The sequence below is a fragment of the Pelobates fuscus genome, chromosome 6 (assembly GCF_036172605.1).
Source record: "Pelobates fuscus isolate aPelFus1 chromosome 6, aPelFus1.pri, whole genome shotgun sequence".
NCBI classification, from domain to species: Eukaryota; Metazoa; Chordata; class Amphibia; order Anura; family Pelobatidae; genus Pelobates; species Pelobates fuscus.
In genome coordinates, this window is record NC_086322.1 from 173,673,744 (window position 1) to 173,699,121 (window position 25,378).

At 38.9% G+C, this 25,378-nt stretch overlaps 1 protein-coding gene across 5 annotated transcripts in view; it reads right to left on the reverse strand.

Annotated features, from left to right (window-relative positions):
- Window positions 1-25,378, reverse strand: part of NR3C2 (nuclear receptor subfamily 3 group C member 2) — a 358,005-nt gene that overhangs the window by 60,783 nt on the left and 271,844 nt on the right. For all 5 annotated transcript variants that reach the window (XM_063458494.1, XM_063458493.1, XM_063458491.1 and 2 more), the window contains exons 5-6: window positions 12,623-12,970; window positions 9,702-9,846 (exon numbers count right to left, since the gene is read on the reverse strand). In XM_063458494.1, coding sequence (XP_063314564.1) covers window positions 9,702-9,846; window positions 12,623-12,970 — 493 coding nt within the window. The remainder of the gene's footprint in view (window positions 1-9,701; window positions 9,847-12,622; window positions 12,971-25,378) is intronic.

Consider the following 25,378-nt stretch of genomic DNA (forward strand, 5'->3'; position numbering starts at 1 on the left):
CAAAAGGATAAAAAAAGGATCCGCACTAATATACCTAACTAAAAATATATATATATATATATATATAAATACAAAAAAATGAAAGTAGGCGACACACCTTAAGACATAAGGCTCCCTCTAAGCCTTATAAACAACAGAGATGAGTCAAACAGGGGGATAAAGGTTGTGCTAGAAATTATAAAAACAGATGTTTTATAACATATATAAAAAAACAAAACAAAAAAACTATATATATATATATATAAGGATAAACAAAGGATAAACAAAGCAAAAGAAAGTTCAAATAGAAGTCCAAGTGTGAATCCAAATGATAAAACTTGCTGGAAGATAAATCCTCAAAGAGTCAGGATAGTTCCTCTGGAATGGGGTCAGATCAGAGTATTCTTGGCAGCCATATATGCAACAGAAAGAGAACTAATGGTGCAGAAAATCCCAGAATAACATAAAAGTAAATACAACGTCTATGGTCCTACTTACAGTTGATACAGCTTGACCTAGCTCTAGTCTGAATGGCATATAATCGTACAATCCCCACTTATAGGATACGTGAGACGGTGTAGGTAGGCAGATCTATCATCAGTATGAAGATCATAGAAAATATAAAAGAGACAGCAATAGTGTTCACAGGATAAAAGGCACCAGGAGTATCAAATAAAGAATAGGTACTCACATTTAATTGGGCAGACTAACTGCTCAATGTTTAGGCGTAAGTGGTATAATCCCCACCGTGGATTCTTTTGGAGTAGTCCTCACTGGAACTTAAAATCGGATGCCAGGTAGAAAATAATAAAAAAAAAGTAAAATGGCATACTCACAAACAGTTAAAATATCCAAAAACGCGTTTCACCAAAGTGGCTTTCTCAAGTGGAGGTGGAAAAATCAAACCTGGCAGGCATAGGTTTATATAGGGAGTATGGGTGCGCTTTCTTTAAATTTGGCGCCTAAATTACATCATAATTGCTTTTATGACTTTTTTTTTTTTTTTAAGATGGGAAAAAGGTCTAGAATGATAGTAGACCAATCTAGTATATCAAATTTGGAAGCAAATTTAAGCTTCTAGAGGGGAGAAAATAGCAGGTCACGTGACTGTGGCCATTTTGGGTCATTTCAGGCCTGCCACGTGACCACACGCAATGGAGCATGGGAAATGTAGTGCAACTGGGTCTGGTTGTATCCATAGACTACATGTATACATAGACTACCCTTCTGTCAGTCCCTACACTGGCTTCCTATAAAATATAGAGCTCAATTTAATTCTGGAAACTAATTAATTCTCTGAAACTGCTATGTTTACAGCTGCAGGGTTAAAACCTGAGGGACCTGGCACCCAGACCACTTCATTGAGCTGAAGTGGTCTGGGTGCCTATAGTGGTCCTTTAAGTTAGTAAGGAAGGAGAGATCAGGTGGACAACACTTAATATGCTGTAGGATGTAGTCAATGTAAATTCAAGTGAGTTATTAAAAGTGGTAAACCAACCTGGAGAGAAAATAAAAATAGCACAGCGTATCCACGTCTCCGAGCAGCACAATCTATGTTATGATGATGTCTACAGTTTCAATTATTTACCTTTCCCTCCACATGTCACCAGAATGCAACTATAATTCCACTGTGCATTACGATTGGGTTAACTCGTATTGTAAAGCATGAGTCAGTTTGTTTTAATGATGACTACTGATAAATACTGCTTATGTTTTGAATGCGACATCTTTCCCAAATAAACTTTGGAAACAAACAAACAAATAATAGCACATCATATTCCCTTCACAGTGTTAGTGATTGTACTAACAATGCTGAGGTTTAACACCAGTAGGATGTCCTAATGTTTTTGTGGGAGCTTGGTTGAATCGATCTCTGGGGCTCAACTCTGCCAGTGGGGACCATTTTCAGTGACTCCGAGATGAGCTGTATGCAGCGCTCACAGAGAGAACAACATACAGCCTTATAAATAGGAATTCAAATCTTCATTGCTGCAATGTGGTGTGAGTAGGAAGGATTTATATTCCATAAATGAGATTGGGCTATTTTTAGTGGAGTAAGCTCCTAGTCTATTGTAGTTCTATTTTGTTGCTATTGGATTTTATTTATTGTACTCCTTTATCTATAATTGATATTTTGTTATGTGGATCCGGTAGGGATTTGGTTCTGGAGGTAGCAACTTATCTATTGTAGAAGAGTTGTTCTATTTTTGTGATCTTAAAGAAATAGTGTGCCCTCCCACTTAACATTTGTCAATGTAGTGGCCACAGACTGACAGATGAGTTGTATGCGGCACTCAAAGTGAGTGCTGTATGGTTAGGGGTAGGTTTGGTATAGGGCTAGCGGTAACTACCAAAAATTAATATAGACATATTAAGTATTTAACATTTAGGACTGATATCTGAATTTATTTTGAGTTATTTTAATTAAGTTGCCCTGGATGTGTATTATTATAAGGAAACCTTTGACAAAATGCATTTTCCCCTTATTTTTAAAATTTTAACATCAATGTGTTAAGCATACACATAGGATGTTAAAGAAAGCCTTTTCTGTTCTTTAACTTAATATAATAATAATGAGGACACTTAAAGAGACCCTTAAATTATGTCAGAACAAGCACATAGAGCAAATGTTAGGTTTTGTTTTTGTTCAGAATTTGGACAACTTCTCCGTCCTTAAGTCGTTTCGGGTACTATTAAAGGAGCACTCTATGCAATCTGAGTGTAATTAATTATTTAGTTGGTCTTTTGGGGGTACCCATGTGATGCTGCCTTTTTTTCTCCGGTATCACACATACTGAGTATGCCATAGGAAATAATTAGGTTGCAGAACAAATCTTGAAAATAGAAATGTCCTGTCAGAACTATGAACGTTTCGGATGCATTGTAATAATTTGTTTACTATTTTATGTTGCAAAACTATATTGAAATGTAAATGGTTCTGATGTAAATTTTACTGGGCACCCCCATCACTCAATGCTTTCTAACATAGATCTATATTAGATTATGTGCGACACAACACTTTAATGGACCAGGTCCTCCTTAGACCACACAATTAATAATTGGAAGGTGAAATTTCAAAGCAGATAAACCACATCAAAGGACCTCTGCAGAATAGAAGGTACCTATACAAACATAAAATATGATGTTTGGGAACTACAATCTAATGAAACTCACAGAATCTGTAAAAAGGGTGCTTCACAGTTCCCATAACCGAATGAAATTTAATACGTACAAGCTTGATCTCAGAAAACCAATTTCAATCACGAGAGAGAGGGATTTTTTTTTTTTTGCATTTTAAATATTTGTACTAAAGAGCATCCCACTCTGGGAAATGAAAAATGAAAATAGTGAATAAGCAATAAAAGTTCTATGCTGCTCATATAAATGAGAAAATAAAAATCCGACCAGAAGAAATATCTTTCCTCAGTAAGATTACTTTATACAGAATAAAGCAAAATTAACTTCAATATATTGGTTTTTAAAAGATAAATGTTTCTTAGACACAGTTAAGAGATGAAATATAGTATTCTTAAAAGAAATATTTTTGATTGCAATGTTTCCTGGAGGATGGGAGATTTGAAAGCGGTAAAATAATAAACTGATGGTTTTTGTATGAAAAAGAAAAGCAATATGGAAATAGAACAGTGTCACTTGAGGTTTCAACAAGCAAATTATGTTTTTTTTTTTTCTTTTTGTGTGACTTTAAGCAAACCCTTTACCATAGCAAAAACATTCTGGTCATAAACCATAAAACTGAAACATGTTGTGACAGAAGAATTTCTATTATATGTGAGATAAATGTAGCTGTATTGTTTATATAGTTGATATACATTCCGCAAAAATATTGCTTGAAGCCAACTCGTCTAAGAATATGGCCAATTATTTAATCTAATTAGTTTGGTCATAGATCTTTAAAGTACCACTATAGTGCCAGGAAAACATACTCTTTTTCCTGGCACTATAGTGCCCTGAGGGTGCCCCCACCCTCAGGGCCCCCTCCCGCCGGGGTGGATGGAGAGGAAGGGGTTAAACTTACCTTTTTCTCCAGCGCCGGGCGGGGAGCTCTCCTCCTCCTCCTCTCCTCCCTCTTCTTCCGTCACCGGCTGAATGCGCATGCGCGGCAAGAGCCGCGCGCTCATTCAGTCAATCCATAGGAAAGCATTATCAATGCTTTCCTATGGACGCTGGCGTCTTCTCACTGTGAAAATCACAGTGAGAAGCACGTTAGCGCCTCTAGCGGCTGTCAATGAGACAGCCACTAGAAGCTGGATTAACCCATAGGTAAACATAGCAGTTTCTCTAAGTTTCTCTATGTTTATAGCAGGCAGGGTTAATCCTAGCTAGACCTGGCACCCAGACCACTTCATTAAGCTAAAGGACCACTATAGGCACCCAGACCACTTCAAAGGGTTACTCCAACCAAAAACAGTGTTTTAATAAAACACTGTTTTTGGATGGAATAATCCTTGCTGTCATAAAACTCCAGTTTAAAAACTTTAAAAATTAAAAATAAAAATGAAAAAATAAACAAAAATTTAAGAAAAGCATAACATGCCTGCGATCCGATGTAGAGGCAAAATTCTCCTTGCAGCCTAATCTGTTTTCTGTGACATCACTTCACTTGCTGCAGGGGAGGGATGAGTGATAAACGACATGGGGTGGCACAGAAAAGAGGACCATGCTGCTATAAGTCATCTATCACCAGCGTGCTGTGCATGCAGATGATGTGTTCAGCACAGTTTTAACATTAGCAGCCCATAATTCTTGTTCCGAGTGTTAATGACGTGGCTGGAGGTAGAGTTACACCCCAGACAGCACATTGCATTATCTCTCAAAAATTGTCATGGCACATGGAGAAACCCTTTTAAGCCTGGAGAGCCTGACATATGCCCTTTAAAATGTGTGCATTTATTTATTTAACTGCTATGATAAATAGACAAATTGCCAATTCCATTGTCAAATTACCACAAATGTTTGTGCAAACAAATGAATATCTCTCATACTCAAATCGTGCATTATCACAACTGAATGCCCTTGTTCCTCAAAAGATTTTGTAGGCTGCAAAATGTTAATGATGGTACTTGCCCGATCTAGCCATATCAGTATTGTGTAGAGGATCATTGACACATACAATTTTAGTAAACATTGGATTTTGCTCATGCTTGTGGTCTCATTACATAGTCATTATCCTGAGACACTGAAGAGCATTTTGTAGTCTGAATCATGCTTCTCAAGCATTCGGGTAGAAACGTTGGTTGGATGATGTAAATACCTTTATTTAAATAAACACAGATTGATTGATTTGAGAGTGCATCTCTTACTCATATATATATATATATATATTCTGCAAAAAATAAAAAAATAAAATAAATAATGGCGCAGATAGCATCTAAAATTACAAAGAGGTGTATTCAAGTGGGTTATCACATGAATGTAAACAGTACTATTTGCACACTGCTTTTTCATCTAACAATGTTACACTATAATACATGTCTTTGCTTCTAGTACCATCTACACCAGGGGTGTCCAAGAGGCAAAGGCATGATGTTTTGTATGCCTTTAGAATGCTTTTGAAGTGGCAAACCATCAAGGAAGTTGTAGTTTTAAAACATCTGGGGATCTACCATGTGGGCACCTCTGATATACACCATTGAACTTTGTGTGTATATATATATATTGTGGTAGGGTCATTCTATGTGAGTAACACATAACGCTCTCTATTCCTAGCATGACAGGGTTAATTGGTGGAAGTCAGCCCTTTCAAGTGAATGTAAATGTAATTAACCTGTTCTAGTGTTTTAAAAGGTCAGCCTCTGGAGCTGGACTTCCGGCGCTGCTGAAAGGTTGCATGGAGTGAGATCTTCGCAGCAGTTTGGCTCAGAACGGTAAAATAACGGCTGAATATCGCGCTACAGTGCACACGGCTCATACCTGGAGGCTCCCCAGTACAACCGAAATTCACTGATTTTTTTTCCGCCAAAAAGAGAGGACGAAGCATGGCCGAGATGGTGGCGGACCGCGATCGCCAGTGCGCTTTTCTGACGCTGGCTCTGACACAGACTAACAGCATGCAGGGACAGGATCTGCCAGTCACAGAGAGAAGGCTTGCTGAGATGCTTCAGACACTCAGATCCTCATTGAATGAGGACTATAAAAACATAGCCGAGGACCACCGCAAGGAGTTGCATGAGGTAGGGGCCAGAGGCACGCACAGATGAGCTATGTGTGGCTTATAACAAAATCCTAAAAAAAATGGAGGCTGATCATCAGCTCATGCTGGGAAAGATGGCGGACATGGAGGACAAATCTCGCCGCAGCAACCTCCTCATCCGAGGAGTGCCTGAGACTGTACCCCAAGATGAGATACAGAAGTTCCAGAGAGAAATATACAAAACTGTCCTAACCAACGCGGCGGACACCGATTTTCCGATGGATCGTGCCCAAAGGGTACCCCAACCAAGAAGCTTGGTAGCGGACATTTCACGTGATATTGTGGTAAAGATGCATTATTTCCACGTAAAGGAGACCTTACTGCAAAGCACACCGCAAAGCCCAAGACCTTCCTGTGGAATACCAGAACATAATGATATTCCTAGACCTACCACCTGCAACAATGGCCAAAAGATGTGAATTTATCAACCTGACCAGGATACTCCGCAACCACAAAATTAAATACCACTGGGGCTTTCCCCCTAAATTGCCTGTCTGGCGCAACGGATCGGTGACCAAAATGGACACACCGGAGGAGGGGACCAAGCAACTTCAAAGCTGGAGACTATTTAAAGAGGTGCTACCACCGGCGACTACCACTAAACCGCGCAGAATCCGACCAGAATGGACCAGAGCCCACAAATGAGGACTGTGTAAATTGCGGATACAGGACAGGAAAATAGTTCTATTATGTTTCACTTGTTTATAATGAATAGTTCACTGTCATTTAAATACAACTTCACGCTCTTCATCTATAAGGGGTGAGAAATTTGGTAAGTGGCCTTTAGAACAGTTGCTCCCAAGTGGCTACAGCCAGGTTTGGGATGACCCCACATCCTTACTGATCCAGTGGTCTCTTATAGATTACAGGGAGATGGGAGTATATAGGATATACTAATGAAAAAAAATCATAAATATATTTAAATGTAATAATAAAAAAAAAAAATCATAATAATATTATTAATAAAAAATAAAAAAACTGAATGAATACTAACAAAAGTTAACCTAAGGGGCCGGTTGCATAGAAGCACAAGTTTCTCCAATAACAGCTTGTATAAACTGCCTTTGTATTCCCTACTGGGATATGACTTTTCCCATCGCGATATCCTGCAATATTAACAGGCCTAGACGAACTGTGATAAACAGGTTTCAGTTCAGTACCTACCCTTCACACCCCCAAGTTAGTTGGTTGAGTGCTGGGGAGCACTAGACCAGATTCTCCCACTCTCCTGGTTATGCTCAGCCAAGTTCTGATGCTGCTACTACAGCTTTATTGTATATACTTTTGTTGTGTTTGTTTTTCCCTTGTTTTGTTTCATATGATGCTGTGCTGGCCTCCTTGCAGAAATGTCCATTTGATAGAGACGCCCAAAGGTTATAATTGCTTCTAATTTGATTGTACTGCCCTGCACTCTGTATAGATCCAAGCTCATATACGCCACATTACAGAGGCCCACCATACAAGTTGTATAATGGCTCACTAGTTCACTATTCTCACCCTGAATGCGAATGGCTTAAATACCCCCACCAACATAGCAAGGCATTTTATCAATTGAAGTTGACCAGACCAGCCGTAGCATGTTTCCAGGAAACTAATTTCTGCTTGCACAACCGAACTACATTCTCATCCAAACTGTACCCCCAAGCTTATCATGCCTACGCCCTGAATAAGACCAGAGGTGTTAGCATCCTCTTTCATACTGATTGGACATTTCAATGTAAAGAATATAAAGACAATGATAGTAGAATACTTATACTAGTGGGAAGACTCAATGACGCCCCAATTACGATAGCGAGCCTATACGCACCAAATATTAATCAGATGAAGTTCCTTTATAGAGCACTTACGCGTACACACAAAATTAAGTCCGGCCAATTATTTATTTGTGGTGACTTTTACTGCATCCTAGATTTATCACTAGACACTAGTAATATGAACATTTCAGGGGGAAGGCAGACAAGGTTCAGTGCGCAAATGTGCACCATACTTTGTAAATATGACTTAATTGACACATGGAAAAGCTTATACCCTGCAACTAGGGATTATACTTACTTTTCTAAGGTACACGATACATATACACAAATAGACTTTTGTTTGATTGACAGGATAAACTCCCATAACCTACAAACCATACACCTAGATCTGATAACCTGGTCCGACCATGCCCCTGTGAGAGTAACCATTGCTACTCTACACCCTGTGGCATATGGTGTATAAACAAGGCGCAACTTAATAGGAAAGACCTTAGCGATACCAGTGAGATGATCCTTTCCACGTATTTCCAAAATAACTGAAATAATATTCTGACAATTGCTAATGTATGGTTAGCACATAAGGGGGTGATTCAAGGACCATAAGACTTACTTTTCCCACACAGAAATCACAAATCTGCAGTGATGTTACTACTGCAAAGGACTTTGGGTGGGCATATGCAATTTTTTTAAACAAATAATCACATTTTTGCCTCATTCCATTTGACAGGAATCCATGTTTACCCAAAACCAAACCCCTCTGAAATTTAGGCTGTAGGAGAGTCATTTATGCTGTATGTTCTGGCACATTAATATTGGGCACCAAGCGACATTTAGACCTAGATGTCAACATCTACTCCGTGGTAGCAAGTCCCCATATAAAATAATGCTATAAACCTAAGCCCAAATGTTTACCTGTACATCTAGAGCTCCTAAAACACAATTCTGTGTCTTAACTGAAGTCTGGAAATGGCTAGATACATTTAGTCAGCACACATTGATCAGATTGTGAATGTTTTATCGCCTAGCCCTAGAAGAATTACTACACATCAGATCACTTTACATGAAATGTTACAAATGCCTCTCTCTCTCAGTAAAACGTCTAATGAGTCTTTGGTTGTAGTTTTCCTTTTTATACTATCTACTAGCAAAGATACTCTTGATTTATTTGTCCTGAGTAAATTGGTGGCTGAAGCGGATCAAATCAATAGTTAGTTCTGGGATATACTGTTTGGTATCCTAACCTATTACGCTAGGAATACAATGTCAGAGTTTGTCATTCAGATTATTAATAATGTCTTTCAGAATGTGTGTATATAGTCTTTTGCCACAAAAGCCTGGCTAATCTTCTGAGAACATGTTATGATCTCTAGGCAACCATAAACACTTACATTATACCCTCCACAAACTGAATTCAACAATTAATCATAAGGTGTAGTTATATTGTCTTACTTCAATAAAATACTCATGGTACCTACACAAAAATGATATAAAGTACAAAGAAAGGATGACATAGTGTACCATTTTTACATTGATAAAGGCAAATTTAAAACAAGTTCAGTATAATTCATCTTGTGTGAGTCAGAGGTTTTAGTTCACACTCTCTGGGAAAACTCTTCATATATTCATATTTCATTCAATATTGTGTGTAAACATTTTCTATATTAAGGTGATCATTGGAAATGCAAGAGCAAGGGATATTGTGTAAACGTTGCAGATGAAAGTAAAATCTATTTAAAGGATATCTGAAGGGTACTTACTCATTAAATATCAAGTCTGGAGCAAAATACAGATATTGGCTGTTTGTATGTTTATACGATCTCCAGCTCAAGGCAAACGATGATAGGCACATCCAGGAGTACTGTATTAAAGTAATTTGGTCCTCAAGAGGCAAGTTTCTAAATCCTGAGGAAATAAAATAATGCCAAATGATCTCAAAAACAGCAGAATTTCAATAAAGGTCAAATACAGTTTGTGCATATTGATAGATAGACAGACAGACTATTACATAGAAATGTATGTATATGAATAAGTGTGTGGTGTGTGTATGAAAAACTTGAAGTATGCCAACAATCTGTTAAAATTATCTTTTTATATTTTAAGCATATGGATATTAAAAACCATTGCAAATATGTAAATAACATTCAAGAACTAATGTAAGTGTTTGGCACCAAATGGCACCTCCGTTTACATCCTCTGTTCTTGAATACTAGATTAATGTTAGACAAATTAAGATTCAGGGATGTGAACTTAGCCTTTATGAGAAGCAGACAGCAGGTTTTGTGCATAACACACAATGTGGTTTACTTGCAAAGCAGATAACTAAAAATTGAACTTTCAAATACAGGCCAAATAACCGAAATGGAAATGTGCTCTACTGGAGACCTTTTTTCTATATGCACAGTGTGACTGACAATGCATGGTGTAGGGATACTAACTTTAAAGAAGTGCTGGTACATGCTTGTCCCAGCTTTCCCAAGATTAGTGGGAGTTGTGCCCCCGGAGAGAGCAGCAGCCACCATTAAAGGAATACTTCAAGCACCATAACCAATTGAGTGTAATGTAGTGATTACGGTGCCCAAAGTACCATGACATACACCCCCTCTCCCTTCCTTCTAATGTAAGGAGTCATTTTGCCAACAGCTTGACTTCATACTTGAGGTCCACTGGCCGCTGCATCTGCCTTTCAAGTTTCTAATATGCAGCAATTTCCATACAAGAGTGAGTGAAAAATAAATATTTTACAGTCAGCAGCTAAAATTATATCCATTTAATGTATTGACTAACATTTACTGGCACAGCTTGAGTAAGAGTGCAGAAACTTCAAACGCCTGTGTTCTAAACAGTCTATTACACTGGATCAACATGAAAGATATTTTGCTTGTGTACTAGTGCATAAGTCCTCCAATAATACAATGATGGTGTTTATTACAGCCTGTGATAGCAGCATTGCTAGTCTGCACAACAACTGTGCTGTATCACCTGTCTAGTATGTCATGATGACTGGTGCTTGTGCATTTTAAGCAACTGCCTAGTGTCCCAGGCCACCCCTGATTAAATGGATGTGTGTTAAAAATGCAATAAGCTGTATAACTATGTGTCTTTAATTATTTTTCAAAGTAAACAGAGACCCTGTTATGTTCAATAAAAGTTTTCCTTAAGGACAATGTAAAAGGCAGCAGTCACCCTATATATTTATAGTAAATAAAGTTGTTTTGTGGGTGGGAAACTATTATAATGTCATATAATACACCCACACACAGCAATACATTATATAAAACACAAAACAAAACAAGGAAAGTGAATACAAATAAGTCTGATTCATTCTTCCATTGTTTATTTAAAGATTGCGTCACACATGATCCTAAAGTAACAGAATATCAATGTATCAGGGTTTACTCATATGACACCAATAATATATAGCTATATGATTAGCACATGCGCTCATTAGGAGAAATTAAAAGACTGACTGATCTAGATGTATTAAGTAAGCATACACAGGCAGCATTCCCACTATAATAACTTCAGCTCTTTGAAGTGGTTATGGTTGCAGAAAATTGCGAGCACCGTCATACCTTCAGTTAAACAATTGTCCAGCTGTTTAACCCTGCCTCAATCCTTACTCCTGAACTGTGCAGTGGGGATTGGCAGGTAGTTGGCAATAGACTGAAATCATGGGTGCCTGGCAAACCTTCCTGATCCTGCTGTGACCAAAAGGAAGGAAGTAAGGAGGCAGAAGTGTTGGGCAGTGGGAATCTGTAGGAAACCAACCTAAACGCTAATGGTAAACGAGTGCACAGCCCTTATAATAGCTTCAATTAATTGTGTCAATTAAAAAGCGGTTATACTACCTGTATGGAGGTTGAGGCAGCAGGGACTGGGCAGCTTATCTGAGCATAAGGGATGCGGCAGAAAATCCTGTCATTAACTAGAACATGAGTTGAGAACCCATAATTCTATGGCTACAAGTAGGTCTGTCTCATAAATGTTCTCCTTCTGCTTTTCTGTCTTACAACCAGCAAAGTAGGAAGCCCTGGTGTCCGATACTATGTAAACACCAGAATAATAAAAATAAAAATAATAATGATAATGATGACAAAACTGACTGGCTGAGAACTGTTGCATATGTTTCAAATGTGTTTTACGCATAGGTGCATAAATGATGTCAATGTATGTGTAACTTATTCTCTGCACTTTGCTTATTTATAAACTTTTATTAGAATTGTATTGGCCTTCTTGACAAACTGCACTACAGCCTTTGTGCACTTAAACCCCATATATTTCAATCAGTACGTCTGTTCAGGCAAGCCTTGCATCTCTTCTTTATCTTCCAGTAAGTCCAATTGTGTTTAGAATTGCTTATATATTGTTTGATTTTAAAAGGCAACCGATGTTAACTAATGTTCTGTTTCTACATTTCTATTTAAAAATGTGCATTGCTCAGACGCCACCATTGTAATATCAATGTACTATGTTGATGCTTGCGAATGCTATTGTGGCAGAGTAAGCTGTTTTGTCTACTTATGCACTCAAAAATAAAGAATAAAAAAAAAAAAAAAGAATATAAAATATATTGTTTGATTTGAACCTGCTTTACAGCGCTAAACGTTGGATCTTTATAAATATGAAAATAATTGGCCTGAGCATTTTCCTAGTAAATTATAACAAATTATGATTTTACCTGGAATCATTTTCGCCCATTTCACCACTTGGATCATCTGTTTCCCAGCTAACCGGTTTAAGCTGGACAAAAGGTATTCTGCAGTGTCTGGCTGTGAGGGGTCAAATCCCGCATAAACAATGTCTGGCTCAATATTTTCGAGAACCACTGACGGTGACAGGCTAAGGGAAGGAGGCACGGCAGATATTAGTGGAACAATAGTCGTCGTGTTAGCAGAAATTGTGGTCTCTTTCTGTGAAGTAGTGAATGTTGTCTCCTCTTTTGGAGTCTGTGGGGGAGGTTGCTGATGCTGTGGCTGGTGCTCCTCATGCACTCCTTTTAATTTCCCTAATTTTTTAGATTTCCGAGCTAAAACATAAAAAGAAAAAGAATGGTCACTAAGTATTGTGAGGACCAAGAAAAGGTATAAGATCAAACACAACACAGGATTCAGTGTGGACAATAACATCAAGCCTTAAACTCGTATGTAAGTAGATAAGGATGGAACTATAAATGCACATATAAGCATATAAACTCACCGTTGGGGGAAGAAGAAACAACAGAATGTGAGGATTCAATAAGAAGCCAAATTTCTCCATCTCGGCACTCACCATGATATTAACTATGCACTCTCTAACTCCATACATACATCATGATCACCTACTTATTAATGTATGGGTAACTGAAGACATGACTTTAAGACAAAGTACGTTCAATATTAATACATTCCATTTCCCTTCCTTCAGTTTGCCTTTATATGGACTGGAAGCTCTCATTCAAACTCCCATAACAAGCAATTTATACCCCGTACTAATAATACACATATGCACATAACTAGCCACTTAAAGTCTTATACATACAAAGTTAGTGACTCACACACATATACTAGTGAAAAACGTTAGGTGATCAACAGCATTCTTACTCACACCTACAAACATAACTAGTCACATGTATAATAGCAATTCACACAAACATAAAATACACACACTATTTATATTGAATATTAACTACAAAACAAAAAACAATATGGGGAAGGGAAATGGAAATTAAAATAGGGGGAGGTCAACACAAACACACCCTCCCTCCCTCAATTTGGACTTTGAAAAACCCTCCTTGGACATATACATTTTAGAAATCAGAACTATCCCAGAGTCTCTAGCTTGATATGTAGATGAGCGCAGCCATGCATTGTGTTTTAGACTTCATTTTGCATTTCTGTAGGTACCCTTAGAAATGTATGCTATCTTACACACAGCTTTTGCATGGTGTTACAAGTTGAATGCCACCAGAGATCACACATAGTAGCAAAAACACACTCCTTTCATTTAAAAAAAAAAAAAAAAAATAGAATGTTGTATGTGCCTGTTAAAACACAACAAGAAAGAATATTTTAACATAGGCACAAATCATTATGGAAAAGAAAAATGGGAGTCAGAACTAGTAAGTGACATCCATGTTTTAAAATAAATTGTTCTCATTATATTCTCCCCCCACCTTCAGGCCTGTAGCACTTGACACTTAAGTGCTTGTTGTCTTGGTGAGAGGGGTGAGCAGGATAGCTGTACACTCAATTGCACAACTTTATTTCTTCTCATCATCAGTGGGATATGCCCAGTAAGCATTTATTGCACCATTAGACCAAACAGGAGTCACTGACGAGTAATTCCATGCAACGGAATCCAGTCATGGTCTGCCAGCCAAAGCTTAAAAACGGACGGCTCTGAGGAAGAAACCTTATCACTCATCCCCATCTCAAGTCCAGGCCTAGTTAGCCTAGACATTAACATGTTAACTTGGAATATACTTTGACTTATAAATGTATGTAAGAAATAACATTCTGGTTCTTTTTGCAATAGAAAATGCATATAGTTTACAGTTTCATAACAATCTCTACTCCAGGTTCATTTTTCTACACATGGTGACATCTATGTGTAGTACTGTACTTTTCTGCATATGCGAAAATACAACCCATGCAGTTATTGTATGAATATTCATATTTAACTTATTTTTACAATAGCCAGTGGGCTTCAGTCTGCTGTAATTGTTTTGTGATTGGAGATGGAATTACAATAGTCATTTTACCTACTAGACAATCAAACATATGTGCATAAAAAAGCTTTTATTTGGTGCTTGTGATTTTATTAGATTCAAATGAGACTTGAGTACAACTAATGTCTTACCTACAATTAAAAGGAAAAATTGTCAACAGATGTTTTCATAGACTATATTATCTATTTCCGTACATGACCTATTTGACAATTTCTGATTTTTTGGACAGACAAGCAAGTGTACAATGTTATACTATATTGAGTAACAGAGAATAAAATCATAACCTACTTAGAATGGTTGATGGAGTTATAAGTGAGGCTATAAAGCTCTTAGCGTAAGATTTATGAAAATCAATAGCTAATGAAGAAATGTTATGATTACTCAGATCAGTGATGTTCTTTTTAAATAGGGTACCTGAGAACTATAACTTGTCAGGGTTAGAACCTGCGACTCTGATAATTCATATAAAATAGGTTCCTATTAAATGGGTTATATTTTAAAACACGTTTCAAGTAATGCAAGAATTCTCTTTTACTTAAAAAAAAATAAATCCCCTGAGGACTGCCTGTAACATGTTGGAAATTCCCCAGCATTGGCCTCTAATATTATATTTCAACACCCACGTAATCTACTATCAATGCCACCATTACTTCCATAGAGGAGAACTTTCTAAACAAACTCATGTTAAAAATGTTAAAAAGACTTTGATAACCCATTATGACAACTGTATATTGTAAGACACTGCTTCCCCTCCCCCCTTTATAGGACTGCATGGAAACTCTTATTTCAGTAGTTTAAGGTATACTTTTTGATTACGTATCCAAGCAGTGATTTGAACATTTACACATTAGTAAACAGTTAGTGTGAACTGTTCTCAGATCAGAGTAGAATATGAAGCCATGGATTCCACAATGAAAGAATTATTTACTGTGATGGATTGCCTGATTTGTTTGGCGCAAGCAACTAGCTTACAGCGCCATTTTTGTGACTATTTTCCATGTATCGCTGTATTGTGTACCTGTATTATACATAGAGCAGTGTGTGTGTCTGTATATGCAGCTGTGGGTCCACAAAGGGGGGGGGGGGGGGAAGTATAGTTAGGTGTTAAATGTATTCTGTGGGCTAATCAAGGTAGCTGTGGGAGTCAGCAAGTCCATCTACTACAGCAAAGGGCTGTGTTGATGTAACCAAAGATTGCTCTGAAGGGACAGTGGGTCCAATCAAGATAACCTTTAGTTGCCATGGTGTATTGGCACATGGGGAGGTGGTAACTAGTGTAAGGAATCACTTTATTGCTGTGTAGTTCTTTCCCTGTGACCTGTTCTGTATTGCCATTGGTGAATGTTTTGTGTAATGAGTAGTCCCAGCATTTAGTGGAGCAGTTTAGTGCCGCAAGTTATGTAAAAAGAATACCCACGGACGATATGGTAAGGCTGTATTGTCACATTCACTAAAGTGTAAATTGTCATTATTTGAAAGCAAATTCAGATTGAATTTCAGCGGTTCTTAACGTTTTTCTTTAAAGGATCCAAATAATAAGCTGACCAAATAATAATCCATTCTTCAATTTTAATGATACATATGCCAAACAACTTAAAGGGACACTTTTGTCACCAAAACAACTTTAGCTTAAATGAACACTGTAGTCACTTTAACAATTTCATCTTACTGAAGTTGTTATAGTGCCTTCAGTACTGGCCACCCTGTCCTACCCTCAAAAACCAATATTAAATTAAATAGGTGGTTTTATCCACTTATAGATAACTCCTTAGTGAATAAACCACTAAAGGGTTGGTCAGGTCGGGTAGTACCAGCCCTACCCTGGGCTTGAACCCTATTAATACAAACAAAAAGAGGTGATCCCCATAAAGGAGAAATAAATCTGGTAATGAATATTAAGACACAGGTCTAATGATCTATGCTCATAAACACAACACAGTGGAAACAAAAAACAAATTAACAATAACTGTGAAACGGTATTCAGCGGGTATAAATGCTTTAATGAAACATGCTAATGGGATCACTGGTAATAACAACATACAGCTGTGGTCAACATATTGAATTAATTAATTTATTAATTCATTAACAGATTGTTTTCCCCTTTATGGGCATTGCCTTGTTTTGGTTATTAATAGAACGTTAGAAGCACAACTTCAAGCCATGCATCCAAGTCCTCTGGGTATGAGAGCCCAGAGACTTACATCCCAGGTCTCCCACCGTAACATACTGTGATGTCATGCGCGTGCACAGTGATGTCATGGTCAGCTTTAGGGAATCAGTGAGTACAACGATTCTCTATGGAGGAATTGTAGGCGCATCACAAAGAGCGCCACATGTGCGCCTACGTTAGCTAATGCTCCTCTATGAAGAGCATTGGATTGGCCCATCCTGGAGGCACACGGAGGAGGTTGCTGCAGCGCTGGAGAAAAGAGTTGTTTATTTTTTATTTATTTAGATTTTTATACAGATTTAAGGGACCTAAATAACAACGGGCATTATGAGCTCCTAATGCTACAGTGTTCTTTTAATAAATTAGTTTTGAGTGTATAGATAATGCCTCTGAAATCTCACGCTCAGTTCTCTGCCATTTAGGACCTAAATCACTTTTGGTTCTGTCCCTGCAGCTCTAGCCACCCCTCCCCTGGCTGTGACTGACACATACTGCATGAAAAAAAACATCAGATGTTAACTTACGTTACACATTTTTATTTCCTGCTCTATAAATTTAACTTTAATCACACACAGTAGGCTTCTGTAAGGTATTGCAATCAATTAGCCATGCAGGAGATAAGACATTCTGAATTAACCCCTTCAGGACGGAGTCAATAGTGCACGTTCTGATCAAAACAAAACGTAAACAAAAACTAGAATTTGCGCTAAATGTCTGTTCACCCATAGTTCCCCTCTTTCATATTATATGCACCCACACTTATTATATATCATTTTGTTCAGGAGAAACAGGGCTTTAATTTACCATTAACTATTCATATATGGAACATAATGTATTATGAATAAAATAAAAAAAACTGTGAGAAATTTTTTTTTTTTTTTAAATGTGTAGTTCCGCCTCACATTTTAGCTGTAAATGTCATAATACTGTTTTACTGCAACAAAATGCACATATTTGTAATCAGCGATGTCTCACGAGTACAACAGTACCCCCCATTAACAGGTTTTATGGTGTTTTGGAAAGTACAGGGTCAAATATAGAACATTCCATTTTCAAATTGAAATTTGCCAGATTAGTAATGTTACCTTTGAGACGGTGTGGTAGCCCAGGAATGAGAATTACCCCCATAATGGCATACCATTTGAAAAAGTAGACAAGCCAAGGTATTGAAAGTGGGGTATGTTTAGTCTTTTTAGTAGCCACTTAGTCACAAACACTGGGGGGGAGAGGGGAAGGATCACCAAAGGGTGGGATAAGGAGGGTAAAGATTACTTAGGGGGGGGGGGGAGAGATGGTAAGGACCACTGGGGGGGGGGTAAGGAGGGGAAGTACAACTGAGTGGGGGAAGATGGTAAGGACCACTGAGAGGGGGGGTAAGGACCACTAAGGGGGGGCGGGGGGAGAGGGTAAGGACCACCAAAGGGGGAAGAGGGTAAGGACCACCAAAGGGTAAGGAAGGGATGTACAACCAAAGGGGGGTAAGGACCACTAAGGGGGAGGGAGGACCACTGAGGGGTATGGGAGAGGGTGGAAAGAGGGAGGCCCACTAAGGGGGGGGAAGAGGGAAAGGACCACCAAAGGGGTGGTAAGGAGGGGTTGAGAGAGGAGGAGAGAGGGAGGACCACTAAAGGGGGGGGGGAGGATGACCAGTAAGGGGGAGATGGAGGCCCACTAAGGGAGGAGGGGAGTGGGAGGCCCACGAAGGGGGGAAGGGAGTGGGAAGCCCACGAAGGGGGAGGGGAGAGGGAGGACCACGAAGGGGGGAGGGGAGAGGGAGGACCACTAAGGGGGAGGGGAGAGGGAGGACCACTAAGGGGGGAGGGGGGAGTGAGAAGACCACCAAGTAGGGACTGCAGAGGGACAGAGGGCCAAGAGAGAGAACTACAGGACAGGAGGAGAGAGCACTATAAAACATTTTTTTTAAAATAAAGAGCTGCTCCCCTCTCAGTCCCTATCCTACCCCCCAAACCCTCTATTTTACACTACACACATACACAATGCATCCCACACACACAGAAACATACAATGCATCCCTACTCACACACAGACACACTGAAACACACAATGCATCCCTTATGTGCACACACATACTGATTCTCTTACACATAGAAACAAAATGCATGTCTTACATACACTCAATGCACCCCTTACAGACACACACTGCATTAAATTACACAAACACACTACATCCCTTACACAAATTGGTATCCCTATACACTACATTCCATAAGAACACACACACATTACATCCTCTACAATAACACACCCCCTACACACATACACTCCACTCCCTGTGAGAGAACTCATGGGTGGGCCATGTAGGTGGATTTATGGGTGGGCCTTGTAGGCATACTCACGGTCAGGCCCTGGGGGCCCAGATCTTGAGCTGTGTAAGGGGCCCCCAAAAATGGGGCTGCTTCCTGTTCGTTAATTGTTGTGAGCACTGTTACAAACAGTCTCCGGAGAGCCTCTTCTACACCAGACCTGTGGAGCCAAACTGCAGTCTGAGCCCATCATCATCCTCTTGTCCTCATCTGGTGGTAAGTAGGCAATCCAATATATTATTAGTGGCAGTAATCTCTAATTTACCTCACTTTAAAGGGCCACTATAGTCACCAGCAGCACTACAGCTTAATGTAGTGGTTCTGGTGTATATAGCCTATGTCTGCAGGCTTTTTAATGTAAACACACTGCCTTTTCAGATAAAAGACACTACCTTTTTCAAATAAAAGACACTCCTAAATTGTGACAATTGGGAGGTATGCTATTAGTGTCTCAAAAATCGGTAGAAACACTAAAGAACTGAAGGAACTATTCCTACCACTAGTGATCATTCTAAATACAGGTTCCCCAATGCAAACATTCTATCTATTCTTCTATCTAATAATAGGTATATCTAATATATGCACAATAATAGCACATGTAATATACACAACTGCCATGCATTTTCCTTAATCATCTTCTTAATAGATGATGTACTGTTGTTTGCATGTTTTCATTATATCTGTGTTTCATGATAATTTTAAATAAACATAAACAGCACTTGCCAATTTAGGTTAATAATGAATAAGCATAGGCCATATTGTTACCTAGGGGATCGGGAAGAGTTTGCCAAAGGAAGGTAAAATTACATGGAAAGGTCACACAAGATGGTACTCTGGGTGCTTTATGAAAAGCCCTTATGCCTGGCAGCAATCTTGTCAGTTGACAGATGTTCTCATACAGTGTTCTGTGGAGTTCTCCTTATTAATGTTTGTAAATTGTGGCCTGTAATGTTGCCAAGAAACAGATGAAATCTATAGACAACGTAAATCCATCAGGTCTCTGTTTTGTTTACCTGATCATGTTTAAGAGACTAAAAATAACGCCAAACCCTGCAGCTAAAGGACAATGGTTTGCAATTTCATTACTAGTATATACAGTCAACAGAAAAACTTACCCTGGCCATGTTATTTTTAAATTAAGGATGGCATTTATGGATTTTTGATTATGTAGTTCATGTAGACTTTAATGTGACTCCAACCCCCAATTTGTCAAATAGTTTTCTGGTCTCCATTTTGCTGTAAGAATGCAGAGTCACACAGGTTTGTGTGTTTCCTTTTTTCTTTCTATGCTTCCAATTATTTCAAAACAATATTCTCACGCAAAAAAAATTTAACGGATTATTTCTCATTAGTGATAACCTTATCTCAACTGTATTTATTTAAAAGCAAGATTTAAAACCCAGATATTTTATTTTGATACCCTATATAGTGTACTTAAAAATTGGGATTGAATACATCAACATTCTACATCAGAGTTTGACAAACCACCTTACTACCCAGGAGCAAAATCCTATTTTTTTCTAGATATTATTTTCTCCTGTATTCATTCAGAGTGCTGGCATAAACAATGAGTCAGCGAATGCTCAACTGGACAAATTCAGTTGGACAAAGGCAGGGTACCAGTTCAGATCCCATCATCACTTACAAAAACAAACTTCATTCTGCTGAATGCCCAATACCCCCTCCCCATGGTAATATTACATATATCAATATTCCTCTATAGGCAAACATCAACAGAAAAGCCATTGATGGAACACCTTGGTATCCTAGATGCTTGGGAAGAAGATCCAATGATGATCCACCACATTTTGGGATGATTAGCCCTCACTGTTATAGTCATACTCTCCATCACTGCCATTCCACTGCTCCAAAGCCCTTTCCCATTCCATTTGCTCCCTTTCCAGTCCAACATCAATTTACTCAATCACATTAACCTTAATCCCCTACTCAGCCCAATTACCTTAAATGATAGATAAAGGGAAAGTTACATAATAATCGTTATAAAATGTTTTGTTTTTCAATTAACATGTTTAAGTATAAAGCTGGTCAGACTAACCTTTTCAAAAAAAAATATTGTTTCATTCTTCAAAGCTAAGATAATTACTAGAATTGCCATTAAGTGTTTATTGAAATAGTGCCAAATAAAATGATATGTATTTGTCAAGGTTATTCTTGTGATTATTGCAGCACGTTCTTACAGTCAAAAGTACAGAACTCTAAAATAAATAAAAATCTATTTTAATAATCATGAATCAGCACAATCTTGTCTGTCTCGCAGACAGTGTTATTTCCTTGGGCCCTGCTTGGTTCATTGCACAGGACAGACCATATGTTGTCTATCCATTAGTCTCATTCTCAGAGCCAGGCCTTTGGGACACAGTGGTAGTAATTAAAAAGCTATAATATACCATCAAATCACTGCATATTTTACGTTTTATTTTTTTCCCCACTTCTATACATCATAATCTTCTAGCTAGATTAAGGGTTAATCCAGGCAATGATTTGAAGTGGTCATATTGCATGCAGTCTGTATGTACAGCGTTTCACTTTAAAACTCTACTACAGGCATAGGCAACCTTCGGCACTCCAGCTGTTTTGGACTACACCTCCCATGATGCTTTGCCAGCATTATGGGGGATGTAGTCCACAACATCTGGAGTGCATCCCTGCTCTCCTACATACACCCCCGGAAGCATTGTTAGGGCATTATTAGTCTGCATGGAACAAGAGTTCTGAACCAGCTAATGCCAATTTTGTGCGCATTTTCTTGCACAGTGTGCCATTCATTACATAATCCACAATAGCTGGCGTTCCAAAGTTTATGGTAGGGTGACAACATTTTCATTATGCCTTTCTCTGCACTTTTTTTTTTATGAGGATTGCAGTGTAAGACTGCTCTGATGCATTTGGTTCTGAAATTCTGCAAAATTGATGCTTTGTGAATATTCTGAAAACTATACTTTCTATAAGATTCCAATGCGAAAGCACCAATTTTAGTCCAGGTGCCGAGTGCATCTGGGTGATTGCTGCAGATCCACATAGGTCAACAAATTGCAACCATATTTGGCTTTAATAATGTGAGTTATGAATTGCCTTTGTGGTTGGTATTCAGTTATTTTTACTGGATTTGGTCCAAATCTAGTCTTACTGAATAACTTAACCTGTGTTTAATGTTTTACTCACTTTTTTGGAGGCACCTCTTCAGTGTTTTTTCACATCAGCTTATAATTGGATCATTTAAAAGCATTTTTCCAATCTGAAAAGATCCCCACCGGCCCATAATAGCCAAACACGGAATATTATCTTGTGACGGTTTTAGAAGAATTACTTATTTCCTGCAGTAAATAGTTTATAATAGGGGTATGGATGTGCAAGAGAGCAGCGGTGGCTGTTGTGGCCTAAAAAACAATGCCCTAGTATATTTATCTGTCACCAGATGGGATGACAACTATATGGTATAAACAAATACCTCCCGTGTCATATGAAGCACCTGTGCGTCACCCAATTTGGTAGAAACAAATACCTCCCAAGTCATATGAAGCACCTGTGCGTCACCTAATTTGGCAGAAACAAATACCTCCCAAGTCATATGAAGCACCTGTGCGTCACCGAATTTTCCCTCTGTTTCTGTCATCTCGTGTTGGGAGGACTGAGGAAATGTACAGCATAATCATTCAGGCCTATGTGTGAGTGCTTCATCAGTAGGCAATGTATGAGCAGCCCTGGCTCCCATGCGCAGCAGGATGACACACCCATACCACACGCAGGCACGTTGCTCATGGTGTCAATTGTGTCACAGACAGTCCATCTCCCCCCTCTCCCAATATCAAAGTTGGCAATGTGATAATAAAATAGCTTTAATAATAAAAATAGTCACTCTGCTCTGTCTACTTTAACAAACATTTTGAGAGACAAACACTCAGTAACACACAAATAAATGGCAAACACACTAACTAGAGCAACAAACCCACTACTTACAACTAAACACATAAAACACACAGTAATATACAAGTAAATAGCACATAAACTAACTAAAGATGTAGAACCACTATTTGCAAATAAGCCTACACAACTCAATTAGGTCACATAGAAAATAGACATGTGCAAGTTAACATAGGTGACAATAATTCTGAATTTTAGGGTACTGTACCATCAAAAATAAGTCCTGTCTCTCAATTTGAAATCTGCCATCAAATTTAAAGATGCAGCAGGGGACTGGGCACTAGGCACATACACAAAGCACTCCGTGGAATGTCTGCTTGAGGGGACAGGCTGTCAATCTGTCTGTACATGCTTTTTAGGTTTATACGCAGGAAAGAGTAGCATCTATGTAGGTATATTTAAACCCCTGAATAAATGACAAAGAATGTGAGACAGGCGCTTACAAATTATTATTGTGATTAACCCAAAAGAATTAGCACCTACAACACTCAATGATTGGGGGATAATTTTAACCAGTGGCATACCGACCATGGTCGCAGCTGCAACTGGGTCCTTTACTCCAAGGGGCCCGGCAGCAGCTGAAACCCCGGTGACTGTGGGCCGCCGACATCACATCAGGGGCGCGGTTGCTAGGTGATTGGCAGGAGGGAAGCACACTGCATAGAACTCCCCTTCCTGCAGGTCAAAGAATGAAGCGTGAGCGAGCAGACCATGTTCGGTCACGCAAAGTTATCCCAGTGTGAGCACTTCCTGTCAGAGCGGGTACCACTGTCAGCTCAGAGGTGAGCTGGTACATTAGGGGATTGGGGAGAGATACATGGAGGGGTGGGGTAGAGACAAATGGGGGGGGTATAATAAGAAATGGATCGCCGGCAGGGGGGGGGGGGGGGGAGTGAGACACTAGGAGGTGTAGGGTGATAGAATAAGAAACATGGAGGGGAGGTGGGAGCAGAAAACACATGGGGCAGAATAAGACATGGAAGGGCTTTGTGTGGATGAGGCACATGTGGGTTGATGAGCTACATGGAAGGGCTGGGGGCATGAGATACATAGAGGGGCTGGGGGCATGAGATACATAGAGGGGCTGGGGGAAATTAAATACATGAAGGGGCTGGGGTGGAAGAGATGCATGGGGGATGGTGGAATGAGAAACATGGGGGGCTGGGGGAGCATGAGACACATGGAGGAGGAGGAAGAGACACATGAAGGGGCTGGAGGGAAGAATGAGGCACATGGAGGAAGAATTAGACACATAGAGGGGCTGTGGGGGTTGGTAAAACACATGGGGGGGGAGGGCACAGGGCAATTTTTGCACCGGGACCCGGTGATTTTTAGTTAAACCTGGTTTTAACATAGCAAATTGTACATTTTTTACATCTTCATACCTATATGAATAACAATTAAAAAAAAAAAAAAAAAGACGTAAGAATAAATGTTAAGATAATCAGCTAGCTACCTTAATTATTACTATGGGAACATTACTGAGGACCTTTGTCACCATCTATGTGTTTGTATTGTCTTTATGTTTTTGTCTTTGATAACGGAAAATATTAATGATGACTTAAGTACCATGGCCCGAACTACATGAACGGCAGCAGAAATTTATCGGCCGGTACTGTCTGAAATAAAAAAAAAGGAAAAAAAAAAAAACACAAAAACAAATACCAGTTCATTTTAAAATCAGAGATGTGACAAAAAAAAAAAATTACTATAGAAACACTGTTTTTTTAATAAGTGAAGTGATTTAATATTAAGTTGATTATTTGCCCCCTTAGGGAAGTAATAACTAGAGCAGGACTCTTCACATGCCATAGAACTTGGCATCTGCAGAGTCCACGTGCAGTCACTACCACCTGGGCAGCCATTTTGTTGGTGATACATTAAAAGAAAGTCTGTAACAGCTGGAATAATAATGGTTGGCCAACAATTTTCCATGAAGATTACCGCTGATCCTCTGTGCCGGGTTTATTCATGGCACGCGGTATGGAGGATCGGCGGTACTCTCTAGGTATGATCCAACATTGAACTGCAAGAGGTAAAATATTTTGTCGGATATATTCCAACATAGGACCGCAAAGGGTTAAGACCTCTTTGGTAAATGCACCAGGCATTCGAGCAAAGGACATGCATATTTGATCAGATGAACTATGCTTAGAGCAGTCACTTGTCTCTTATTAGAGCAAGCAGCCTGATGACTGATCACTAGGAACAGGGAGGTTAAAACCTAAATTGAAAAGAAAATTAACACCAGCTAAAGGTTAAATCCAAGTTTCTGATGAAGTGGCATTAAGG